The following is a 13421-nucleotide window of genomic DNA, read 5'->3' on the forward strand; positions in this document are numbered from 1 at the left end:
CGGGAGCCGTGTATTCGTACAGTACGTTGTAGTTACATCTTGTCTTGGACCATTCGATGACTTGTAATTTTTCGAAATTCGGTTCCAGTGCAGTGAGTGCAAGCCACAACTTGCAAGCCTTGTTAACGTCAGTTATGCCTCTACCGGGGCAGAGAGACAAACGCGAGTTTGCCTAACAGCTGTGGCACTTGCTGAGCGCTTTGCCTCGTTAAAGCAAGTTGCGCCACTCGTCCCGTCGCGAGAGCTACTCAAGTTTTTTTGTATCGAGCATCGACCATTACCAGCTCCATCAAATCATCACACCAAATTCGCGAGATCACCGCTGCGGACGCCTGCGGGATCGTCGCCTCCATCACACAAGTTCATGGAGGCTATCATTGAATTCATCTCTCATCCTTGAAGCAGCGCAATCTTGGCCTCTGGTGCATTCGACGAGGAAACACAGCTGCATCAACCACCGCGCCGATAGGCGATAGCACCTTTCTGGTGGTCAAGTCCACCCAGAGTTGCACCTGACGACATCACCATGTCTTCTTTCCCTCCCCCTCCGCCGCCTCCTCCGGGCTGGGGCCCGCCTCCTCCACCTCCCCCCCCGCCAGGACCCCCGTCGTCGCTCCCTCCACCGCCCGCTCTCCCCGCGCCACCCCCTCCGGGCTACCGCCCGCCCGTCGATCCCCAGATCGCCAAGTTCGCGCAGAAGAAGAAGGAATGGCTTCGCAACCAGCGCAGCCGCTTTGGGGAGAAGAGGAAAGGCGGCTTTGTCGAGACCCAAAAGGCCGACATGCCGCCTGAGCACTTGCGCAAGATCGTGAAGGATATTGGCGACGTTTCCCAGAAGAAGTACACGAGTGACAAGCGCAGCTACCTCGGTGCGCTCAAGTTCATGCCGCACGCGGTCATGAAATTGCTGGAGAACATGCCCATGCCGTGGGAATCGGCGAGGGAAGTCAAAGTTCTCTACCACGTCAACGGCTGTTTGACTCTGGTCAACGAGATACCCCGAGTTATTGAGCCTGTCTTTTTTGCGCAATGGGCCACCATGTGGACGACGATGCGTAAGGAAAAGAGCGATCGAAGATTGTTCAAGCGCATGCGGTTTCCGCCTTTTGACGATGAAGAGCCCCCGCTCTCCTGGTCTGAGAATATCGAAGACGTAGAGCCGCTTGAACCGATTCAGATGGATCTCGATGAGGAAGAAGAGGCGGCTGTGTACGAATGGTTCTACGACCACCAACCCCTCGTCGACACATCGCACGTCAACGGCCCGAGTTACAAGACATGGAACCTCACGCTGCCGCAGATGGCAAGCTTGTTCCGTCTGAGTCGCCCTCTGGTGTCGGACGTGGTGGACAAGAACTACTTCTATCTGTTTGAGTTGAAAAGCTTTCTGACAGCAAAGGCCTTGAACGTTGCGTTGCCAGGTGGTCCCCGGTTTGAACCACTCTATAAAGACATCGATCCCAATGACGAAGACTTTGGAGAGTTCAACGCTATGGATCGCATCATCTTCCGAAACCCAATCCGGACTGAGGTTCGAGTAGCTTACCCGTACCTTTACAACGCGCTGCCCCGAAGCGTGCACCTGTCTTGGCACTCTCATCCACAGGTCGTCTACTCCAGAACCGAGGATCACAATCTCCCCGCGTTTTACTTCGATACCAGCATTAACCCTATCTCCTCCCGCGCGGTTGCCCCGCGAAATCTTACCGTCAGTCATGAGGATGAGATATTTGGGAAGGGGAATATCGAGGAGCCTGAAGAGGAGGCATTTGAGCTGCCTGCGGCCGTTGAGCCCTTCTTTGCCGACGAGGAGTTATACACAGAGGACACGGCATCCGCGATCGAACTGTGGTGGGCGCCTTTCCCCTTTGACCGCCGCTCCGGGCGCATGGTGCGAGCCCAGGATGTTCCCCTCATCAAGCACTGGTACCTGGAGCACTGCCCACCCAAGCAGCCAGTCAAAGTGCGCGTGTCGTATCAGAAGCTTCTCAAGACGTACGTGCTCAATGAGTTGCACAAGAAGAGGCCAAAGTCACTGCAGAAGCAGAATCTTCTCAAGACCTTGAAGGGGACAAAGTTCTTCCAGCAAACGACGATTGACTGGGTTGAAGCAGGCCTACAAGTCTGCCGCCAGGGCTTCAATATGCTCAATCTGCTGATTCACCGCAAGAACCTTACATATCTCCATCTTGACTACAACTTCAATCTGAAACCCGTCAAGACATTAACCACCAAGGAGCGAAAGAAGTCAAGATTCGGCAACGCGTTCCACCTCATGCGAGAGATCTTGCGGCTAACCAAGCTCATTGTCGACGCCCAAGTGCAATACCGGCTGGGCAATATCGATGCCTTTCAACTTGCTGATGGCATACTTTATGCCTTCAACCACGTTGGACAGCTAACGGGCATGTACCGATACAAGTACAAGCTCATGCACCAGATCCGCTCGTGCAAAGACTTGAAGCACTTGATATACTACCGGTTTAACGCCGGTCCTGTGGGCAAGGGCCCCGGTTGCGGATTTTGGGCGCCCGCATGGAGAGTCTGGCTGTTCTTCATGAGAGGCATCATCCCGTTGCTTGAGCGTTGGCTTGGCAACCTTCTCTCACGTCAATTTGAGGGTCGTCACAGCAAGGGAGTGGCCAAGACTGTTACAAAGCAGCGAGTCGAATCGCACTTCGACTTGGAACTGCGAGCCTCGGTCATGGCTGATCTGATGGACATGATGCCGGAAGGCATCAAACAGAACAAGGTCAACACGGTGCTTCAGCATCTTTCCGAGGCGTGGAGATGCTGGAAGAGCAACATTCCCTGGAAGGTCCCTGGCTTGCCCGCCGCCATCGAGAACATCATTTTGCGATACGTCAAGGCCAAGGCCGACTGGTGGATTTCGGTCGCCCATTACAACCGGGAGCGCATTCGTCGGGGCGCCACTGTCGACAAGACCGTGGCAAAGAAGAACGTTGGACGACTGACACGGTTGTGGCTCAAGGCTGAGCAAGAGAGACAGCACAACCACATGAAAGACGGGCCATACGTCTCGTCCGAGGAGGCTGTTGCCATCTACACGACGACTGTCCATTGGCTCGAATCGCGAAAATTCTCGCCTATCCCTTTCCCCAGCGTCTCTTACAAGCATGACACCAAGATTCTTATCTTGGCGCTTGAACGGCTGCGGGAGGCCTATTCCACCAAGGGTAGGCTGAATCAGAGCCAGCGAGAAGAGCTTGCTCTGATTGAGCAGGCTTACGACAGCCCGGGAACGACTCTGGAGCGGATCAAGCGCTTCCTTCTCACACAGCGGGCTTTCAAAGAGGTCGGCATCGATATGAACGACAATTACAGTACCATCAACCCGGTGTATGACATTGAGCCCATCGAGAAGATCAGCGATGCCTATCTCGATCAGTACCTCTGGTACCAAGCTGATCAGCGCCATCTGTTCCCCGCTTGGATCAAGCCCTCAGATTCCGAAGTTCCGCCTCTTCTCGTATACAAGTGGGCGCAGGGCATCAACAACCTCGAAAACGTCTGGGAAACCGCGAATGGCGAGTGCAACGTCATGATTGAGACCCAGCTTTCCAAGGTTTATGAGAAGATCGAACTGACTCTGCTCAACTCACTTCTGCGCCTGATTATGGACCACAACTTGGCCGATTACATCACGGCCAAGAACAACGTTACGCTGACGTACAAGGACATGAGCCATGTCAACAGTTACGGCATGATCCGTGGGCTTCAATTCTCGGCGTTTGTCTTCCAGTACTATGGCCTGATCCTCGACCTTCTCCTTCTCGGTCCTCAGCGGGCCAGCGAGATAGCTGGTCCCCCGCAGAGCCCCAACGACTTCCTCCAATTTCAGGATCGCGAGACGGAAGTAAGACATCCCATTCGGTTGTACACCAGGTACATTGACAAGATCTGGGTGTTCCTGCGTTTCACCGCCGACGAGTCGAGAGACCTCATTCAACGATTCCTCACAGAGCAGCCGGATCCCAACTTTGAGAATGTCATCGGCTACAAGAGCAAGAAATGCTGGCCCAGGGACTCCCGGATGCGACTGATGAGGCACGACGTGAATTTGGGGAGGGCTGTCTTCTGGGATCTCAAGAACCGGCTCCCGAGATCGGTGACTACGATTGAGTGGGATGATACATTTGCTAGTGTCTACAGCAAGGACAACCCCAATCTTTTGTTCTCTATGTGTGGTTTTGAGGTGCGCATTTTGCCCAAGATCCGCAACCAGAACGACGAGTTCCCGGTCAAGGACAGCGTATGGTCTCTTGTGGACAACAGAACCAAGGAACGGACCGCACATGCTTTCCTGCAAGTGACTGAGGAGGATATTCAAAAGTTCAACAACCGTATCCGCCAGATCCTCATGTCGTCGGGTTCAACGACCTTCACCAAGATCGCCAATAAGTGGAACACCGCGCTGATCGCTTTGTTTACGTACTACCGGGAAGCGGCCGTCTCGACCGTCAATCTGCTCGACACCATCGTCAAATGCGAGACCAAAATCCAGACTCGAGTCAAGATCGGCTTGAACTCGAAGATGCCCTCGCGTTTCCCGCCGGCCGTGTTCTACACTCCAAAGGAACTCGGCGGCCTCGGCATGATATCTGGCTCACACATCCTGATCCCAGCAAGTGACAAGCGTTGGTCCAAGCAGACTGATGTCGGTGTGACCCACTACCGAGCGGGCATGTCTCATGACGAAGAGACGTTGATCCCCAACATCTTCCGCTACATCATCCCCTGGGAGGCAGAGTTCATCGATTCGCAGCGCGTGTGGACCGAGTATTCCCAGAAGCGCCTCGAGGCAAACCAGCAGAATCGGAGGCTCACCCTGGAAGACTTGGAAGACAGCTGGGATCGCGGATTGCCCCGTATCAACACTCTGTTCCAGAAAGACCGTAGCACTTTGAGCTTTGACAAGGGATTCCGTGCTCGGGCGGAGTTCAAGATCTACCAGCTAATGAAGAGCAATCCATTCTGGTGGACAAGCCAGAGGCACGACGGCAAGCTCTGGAACCTCAATGCGTACCGTACAGACGTCATTCAAGCCCTGGGTGGTGTCGAGACAATTCTGGAGCATACTCTGTTCAAGGCGACTGGATTCCCCTCCTGGGAGGGTCTCTTCTGGGAAAAGGCGTGCTGCGCGTTCGGCACACGGATCCTCCGCTTCGATGGCAGCGAGGTCGCCGTTGAGGACGTCAAAGAGGGCGATCTTCTTCTGGGTCCTGACGGCGGACCGCGCCGCGCTTTCAACATCGTGAAAGGCAAAGAGCCCCTATTCCGTATCAAGATGGGGGCAGGCTTAGAAGACCTCGTGGTGACCCAGAACCATATTCTGGTTTTGCACAAGGAGAGAGATCATGGTGACGCGTGCAACGGGCCTGAATCTGAGCGCTACGAGACTGTGGAGTTGACGGCTGCTCAATTTGCATCCTTTGACGCGAAAGAGCGGGCTAGGTACCGGGTCTTCAAGTCCACGGGCTTCCAGCTGCCGAGCAGTGACAAGTCTGCTGAACGAAGTGTCCCGCAACTTCACAGCTTCGTTGTTGAGGACGTCATCCTCGAGTCTGAACCAACCGAATGGGCCGGTTTCCGGGTTGACGGCGACCAGCTGTATCTGCGGCATGACCATCTCGTGCTCCACAACAGTGGTTTCGAGGAGAGCATGAAGTTCAAGAAGCTGACCAATGCGCAGCGGTCTGGTTTGAATCAGATTCCCAACCGACGTTTTACCCTCTGGTGGTCTCCGTAAGTTCCCTCCCCTCCCAGCGGAAAATAGCCGCCGAGCCCCTTTTTGCATAGTGTCTGGCCTCTTCCTACAGCAAACTAACACAACTTGATACAGAACCATCAACAGAGCGAACGTCTATGTCGGTTTCCAAGTCCAGCTGGATCTTACCGGTATTTTCCTGCACGGCAAGATCCCGACGTTGAAGATCTCGCTCATTCAGATTTTCCGTGCGCATTTGTGGCAGAAGATCCATGAATCCGTCGTCATGGATCTTTGCCAAGTTTTCGACCAGGAGCTGGAGGCTCTGAGCATCGAGTCGGTGCAAAAGGAGACGATCCATCCTCGAAAGTCGTACAAGATGAACAGCTCATGCGCCGATATCCAGCTGTTTGCGAGCCACAAGTGGAACGTCACCAGGCCCTCACTTCTCTTCGACAACAAGGATGTCATCGAGGCGACCACAACGAACAAATTCTGGATCGACGTCCAACTTCGTTACGGTGACTACGATTCTCACGACATTGAGAGATATGTCAGGGCGAAGTACCTTGACTATACCACAGACAGCATGAGTCTGTATCCTTCCCCGACGGGTCTGATGATCGGCATTGACCTGGCGTACAATCTCTACTCGGCTTACGGGCAGTACTTCCCTGGGCTGAAGATGTTAATCCAGCAGGCCATGGCCAAGATAATGAAGGCGAACCCCGCGCTCTACGTGTTGCGAGAGCGCATTCGAAAAGGCCTGCAGCTCTATGCCTCCGAGAGTAATCAAGAGTTCCTAAACTCACAGAACTACTCGGAGTTGTTCAGCAACCAGACGCAGCTCTTCATCGATGATACCAATGTCTATCGAGTCACGATCCATAAGACTTTTGAAGGCAACCTGACAACAAAGCCGATCAACGGAGCCATCTTCATCTTCAACCCGCGCACTGGTCAACTGTTTTTGAAGATCATTCACACCAGCGTCTGGGCCGGACAGAAGCGTCTTGGCCAGTTGGCGAAGTGGAAGACCGCGGAAGAAGTCGCAGCCCTGATCAGATCGCTCCCTGTTGAGGAGCAGCCGAAACAGCTCATTGTCACCCGGAAAGGCCTGCTTGATCCGCTCGAGGTCAACCTGTTGGATTTCCCCAACATCTCGATCCGCGCTTCGGAGCTGCAGCTTCCTTTCCAGGCTGCCATGAAGGTCGAGAAACTCGGAGACATGATTCTGCGGGCTACTGAGCCCCAAATGGTGCTCTTCAATTTGTACGACGAGTGGTTGAAGAGCATCTCGTCATATACGGCATTCTCTCGCTTGATCCTCATTCTCCGAGCTCTGCACGTCAACCAGGACAAGACGAAGCTCCTGCTACGACCGGACAAGACCGTCATCACACAAGAACACCATATCTGGCCGACCCTGTCCGATGAGGACTGGATCAAGGTTGAAATGCAGCTGCGTGATCTGATCCTCAACGATTACGGGAAGAAGAACAACGTGAATGTGTCGAGTCTGACCACCAGCGAAGTGCGAGATATCATCCTGGGTATGGAGATATCGGCTCCGTCCCTACAGAGGCAGCAAGCCGCCGAAATCGAGAAGCAGCAGCAAGAGCAGCAGCAACTCACGGCGGTTACGACCAGGACACAGAACGTGCACGGGGAGGAGATCATCGTCACCACGACCTCGCAGTTCGAACAGCAGACATTTGCGTCAAAGACGGAGTGGCGAACCCGGGCTATTGCGACGTCCAACCTGCGCACGAGAGCCAACAATATCTACGTGTCGCCCGTAGACAGCGATGTGGACGAGGTCACGTACGTGATGCCCAAGAACATACTCAAGAAGTTTATCACGATCTCGGATCTGCGCGTGCAGGTGGCTGGCTACCTGTACGGTGCGTCGCCAGCGGACAACGATCAGGTCAAGGAAATCAAGTGCATCGTCCTGGTGCCGCAGATTGGTGGGCTGCGCAACGTCCAGCTGCCGCAGCAACTGCCCCAGCACGAGCTGCTTAAGGACATGGAGCCCCTCGGCGTCATCCACACCATGTCGGGCAACGAGCTTCCGTACATGTCTGCCATGGACGTCACGGAGCATGCCAGGCTGGTCGATGCGCACCCGTCGTGGAAGAACGGGAACACGCTGACCGTCACCGTGTCCTTCACCCCAGGAAGCGTCTCCCTCTCGGCTTGGGCGCTCACCCCGCAGGGATACAAGTGGGGCGCCGAGAACAAGGACGTGGGAAGCGACCAGCCCCAGGGGTTCACCACGACTATGGGCGAGAAGCGGCAGCTGCTGCTAAGCGATAAGTTCAGGGGCTTCTTCCTGGTGCCTGAGGGCGGCAAATGGAATTATAGCTTCATGGGAAGCGCCTTTGGAGGGGTGGAGAAGAAACCCATCCATGTCAAACTAGACACGCCAATGCCCTTTTACAGCGACCAGCATCGGCCGATTCATTTCTCGAGTTTCAATGAGTTGGAGGATATCTGGGTTGATAGGCAGGATAACTTTGCCTAGGCAAGCTGCTCGGGGATGGTAAGCTGTTGATGGAACCGGGGAATGGATTCACTCAAGGAAAAGCAAGAGAGGGAAGGAATATTGGGAGGGACGGCACAGGGCATGGGACGCGGCGGGCCCAAGGAAGCAGTCGCTTACGGGAGCAGCTAGCTATAGACTGTGTGATCTGCTCCTGAGGACCTGGGTTGACGGTTAGACATGTTGTGTTGTTGTGTTATTAGGTTGTCTGTACTTCTTTGCAGGGCGTTTTCTCACATGCGTGTTGTACATACATGGAAAGGGGCATGCGTGGTGTGAAGTTTAGCAAGGGGGGTGAAGTGTAACAACTATTTACTACTGCTGGTGATAGTCAGGTTGGGAACAATGACGAAGAACATATGATCGTCATTTGTACTACTACTGGTAGCTTCCGTCTCTGTGACCGGCCGTGATTGTGTCCAGAGTAATTCGTATGTCTGTCAGCAACTCTCAGGTGGGTTAACAGGGCTTATGGCATGTTGAAGTTATGGAAGATGATAGTGACTGCGTATTTGGTTCCCTCAGCTAGCTGTTTGAGGTTTGCTGTTAACTTGGGGAGTGTGATTTCAGGGGTCATCAGCCATCATCCCCTGGGCAAGCCAGAGCAGCTTGAAGGCAGTTTTGCTGACATATTCTCAGCGCCATCCTCGTTCGTTATTGCACGTCTAGTATGAGCAGATAGTACTCTCTATAGAGTGATCCAGATCAGGATGGAGGCGAGGCTATTTTGGCAGGTGAAATTGGAGGAATTGCTTGGTAAGTCGTCAAGAAGCTGTGGCCGGGCGTTCAAGGAGACCCGTCAGAGAAGGGATTTACGCAGCATCTAACACTACAGCCGAGGGGAGTATCGTGACAGAAAGGCCGTAGCACATTCAAGTGTGCTGATTTAGCGCAAGGACATCTACAATGATGCCGGGACGGCGGTGATGGGCCAGGGGTCAGGAGCGAGAGTGGGCTTCCCCAAGCACATAACGCTCCAACCCACACTGCACCCACTACTCTGACTACCGTATTTTGGGCCAGGCAAGTGATATATCCCACCCGAGTTCTCCTGTATATATTGTACATACAGACATACCTTAGCTTGGCAAGGCCGTGCCGAGCTGTACTAACATGTATTGTACAAGTACAGTACATACATAGGCGAGTACCAACAAGTACCCGGTCTCCCTCTCCTGCCCCTGCCCTGAATCGAGAAAAAGCTTGGAGCTGAGAGAACCGATGAGCCGAGAGAAAAATAAAATAAAAATGAAAATGAAAATCCTGGCAGCTTTGCTCTTGCCGCTTGACAACGACAGGATTTCGCGCCCTCACCTAAGATTTGACCTTCACCGCCCCGCCGCCCGTTCCTCAAGATTAACTAGTTGTTGAACACCCCTGAGTGTGCGGGCGGACCAATGGTTGCCCGACACGCAAGTACCGTCGCGCGCTCCTGCCTTGACGCCGAACATACAGCAGTGTGGTGTGGTATTGTGTGCGGTGCTTAGTTTGTCCGTTGCTTTCCTCCGCGCTGCTGCGGCTCACCGCTCCTCTGGCCAACCATGGATTGCCCTACTTGCGCTTCCTGCCACCGCCAGGACGGACGGATTAGCTCCGTGGCTGTGGCCGGACTTGGACGCCACTCGGATGGCAGGGCTTTCGGGGGCGGCTCGGGGTCTGTCATTAAGCGGGCGCGCGGGCGTTTGGAGTCTCGGCCTCTCGGCTTCTTCTTGCTCGGTACGAGAAGCCTGTCCAAGCCCGACCATCCGTAAAGGAAAGCCGGTTGCGGGTTTGGTCCGGGCCTAAGCAGGTCTTTGGCGGTGATCAGTGATTTTACCGTGGTGTCATGTCCCTCATATAGCGGTCGTTATATAGCCCCATGTATGGCATCAAACGAGGCATAAGACAGTCCCACTATTGCAGACACCGCAGGATGCCGTCGCTAGCCTGCCCTGCTTTCCCTTCCCCAACCTCCCCTCGCCCCGCCGCGTACCGATAACACCCGCAACCGGTACCGATAGGGTCTTGTGCCTTGGGGGTTGGAACGTGCAACTCTACACGTAGTCATGACGAGAGGAAGCGAGGGTTACCTATGTGTAGAAGAAGTAAGACGCAGGGCCGAAAGCACGAAGGTCATGAGCGCACTCAGTCAGTCTGTCGCTCCCATTCCCAACCGCCCTGGGATGCTGTAATGATGATTGTGCGGGTGATGGAATATCGTTGGATGGACCGAAAGGCGTCGCAAACAAGCTTTGCTCAGGAGGTATGTACAACACAGTACATACCATAGACTCAGCCCACGCGGTAACCGTACGAGGCGAGGAGCTCCAGGTGCACGCGTCGCGACATCGCGATTATTGGACTCAACCTGCCTGTGAAAGCCAGGGCCGCAATCTCGGCATAATGTTGGAATCGAGCTTGACTTTCTCACTGGAGCGTCCGCATGAGCAAAAGGAGCCTTGGCAATATATACGAGACGACAGCACCTTTTGCATGCTCTCAAAGTCCTTCCTCATCTAGGCGCTTCCGCCGAGCTCAGCAATTCCTGCCGTCCCCAACTCCAGCAAGCAGCCTCACTCGATAGGATGGGGATGTAATACTCACTGCTTGCCCCTGTGTGCAGCATCGCGTACCTGATGATCGAGTCGATATGTGTTGCAACGGTCAAGCATGAGGCGGTATATTGGGGTCCAATCTCCGATTGGGCGACCCAACCGCCCGAGGTCACACTGCTGGTCAGCCTATCGGCTCGCTTGTTGAGTTGTCTGCAAGACACCTCGACTACCGTAGATAGGACCATGGCAGAAGGAGTAGATAACCAAGTTGGACGGAGGTTCGGAGTCCTGGTATACAATTTAGTGATGGAGGACACTGAACTAGAGGGGAGTGCAAGTTGGTCATGTTGCCAAGGCCATTCTCGTCAGCGAGTTGGTTGCGAAGCGAAAAGTGTTGGGAGCTGTATCTCGCTTTGGGCATACATAACATTGATCACTGTGGACCATTTGAAGGAGGTGAAGCCGGGTACCTGGATGCCACTGCACAGCAGAGATTTGTGCCCAAGTGTCTTGCGGCGGCAGGAGAGACCGGATCGACCTGGCAGCCTGTCGAAGCGGGAACTGGCGAGTTGCAGTGGAAGTGGCCACCCACCGCACCGCATAATCCCGTAGCTACCGAGAGGTTGCATGACAACGTTGCGCTCCCCCTCCATTGCGCAATTTGTACCGAACATGCAGGGCTCGCTGCTAACCAACCAGCTGCCAGGCAGGGTTAGTGTTGCGCATTTGAGAGGACGCTTGCGCTTGCATCTGCTTGTTTCGTTTATTTGTTTATTGTTTTCATTTCCACTCTTTTTCTATGCATCCCCATCATTCAGATTTGTCGGGGTGAGGGTTTTGGCCAGGATGAATCCAATTCATCGAAGTCAAGTTCAAGTTGGGGTGCATCGGCAATTGCTTCCTTAGCGTTAAAGCGATCTGGATGATAACGTTGAGTCCCACAATACGGAGGCACACCTCTGCACATTGTCCAATACAAGTATTGAGGTACAGTACAGTACCACTGTATGTATCCACACCTACCATCTCAAAGCCAAAGGGACCTCGGGGACCTGCGTAAGTTCTCTCTGGTAGATTATTACATGCCACCTAGATGTAACCCTCCTCACCCCAATCACTGCTTCATGATCGTCTTTGCCTTCGTTCAAGTCAGAGACCGCTTTCTTGCATCACTCCGTCTGATGCACAGTGCTGGATGAAGATCTCTGGTGGCTATGTACTACAAGCCGTCGATCCAGGACCGCTAAGCCACAGTGGCGCTCACAAGACGCCACCATCACGGCTCCCCTTACTTTAGTGTGTACGTTCTAGATCATGGTACTTACAAGGCAGGTTTTTTTATCATGTTGTATTCTAAAAGGGCGTACCAGATGGTTTGAAGTTTCGGGTTTGGGAGACAAGAAGCAGAGGTGCTTCGTATGTACTCCGTATGTAAGGGATAGTAGTCCAATGAATGTTTCAGTTTTAGGGCCGGCCCGACTAAGACTAACCATTGTAACCAACATTACCTTAACAACGCTACAAGCAGCTCCTCCTATATATTGGAAGTGTTTGCAGTTGTTCCGACATGAGAACATGCTGCAAAATAGTAGGGTAGGTATCTAGAAGCGAAAATCGGATTAGATGAAGAGAAGCAAAATAAAACAACATCAGCTACATACAAGTGGTAATACCATGCCGCAACCCAACGTATGGCAACCTTAACTACTTGGAGTTGCAAGCATTTCCCCTGTGAAGTCCCAAATATTTGTATAATCTTGTATTATCCCCGTCCGTTCGCCGAACCCCTTGTCCAACGTCGCTCTTGCGTCCCCCATCCCAATGTTCAATGTATATCGCTCAGAAAATCGGCAGACAAAAAATCATCATCATCACCCGGTCGTGTGTATTGGCGAATATGATAGCGCTGGTGGAGCATAGAGCATTTATCGTTTGTATCATCGTTCCCCCGCCCTTCCCAGAGCCCCCTAAACCGTTCCCCGGCCGCCCACCTCTAGTAGTAGTAATGTCGTAGAAATAGAATCAAAAGTGAACAAGTAACATGCTGTTTGCCGAGGTCCGAACAACAACTTGCCACGGCCGATGAAGGAAACGCACCAAGTCAGGAAGGTAGGTAGGTGGACGGCAGTGTCCGGGTATCTTGATTATTAGGACCGCCGCTTGGTTGTGACTGAAATGAAGGTCAAGTATTAAAGAAAGCAGTGCATGTGGTTATCAATGTGGCAGAGGAAGAAGCAGTCCGAGGAGGGGAGAATAGGTGAAGTGATTAGAGGAATTAGGTAGCTAGTAGTCAAGAGGGGAAAAGATGAAAATGGAATGATGCCGGAAGTTCGAAATGGACAGAGGAGATGGGAGTATAACAAAGCAACTTGCACCCGCCCCCAAACTTGAACTTGAACACAACAACCAAAGCTGTCAGCCAACGACCACCGTACGCCTCGCTGAAACAAAGGGGTATAAGCGGTGTATGGTTTTTGCTCTGTACTCGGCAAACATGAAGTGAATCAGATCTGTCTGGACAGGGTCGAATACTAGTCTTCCAGGGACGCCGTTTATCCAATAAAGGTACTTGAAAAGAGAAAAGTCGGAATGTACAACTTGAGTCGATGTGGTG

At 53.2% G+C, this 13421-nt stretch overlaps 1 protein-coding gene across 1 annotated transcript; it reads left to right on the forward strand.

The window, feature by feature from the left end:
* The first annotated feature begins 163 nt into the window (after positions 1-163).
* On the forward strand, positions 164-8637 carry N656DRAFT_842778 (pre-mRNA processing splicing factor 8). The gene is made up of 2 exons (XM_064819060.1): positions 164-5766; positions 5864-8637. The coding sequence occupies exons 1-2, from the start codon at positions 527-529 to the stop codon at positions 8253-8255; spliced, it is 7632 nt and encodes a 2543-aa protein (XP_064672530.1). The 5' UTR covers positions 164-526; the 3' UTR covers positions 8256-8637.
* The last annotated feature ends 4784 nt before the right edge of the window (positions 8638-13421 follow it).

This window comes from Canariomyces notabilis (assembly GCF_033297395.1).
Source record: "Canariomyces notabilis strain CBS 508.74 unplaced genomic scaffold N656scaffold_4, whole genome shotgun sequence".
NCBI classification, from domain to species: Eukaryota; Fungi; Ascomycota; class Sordariomycetes; order Sordariales; family Chaetomiaceae; genus Canariomyces; species Canariomyces notabilis.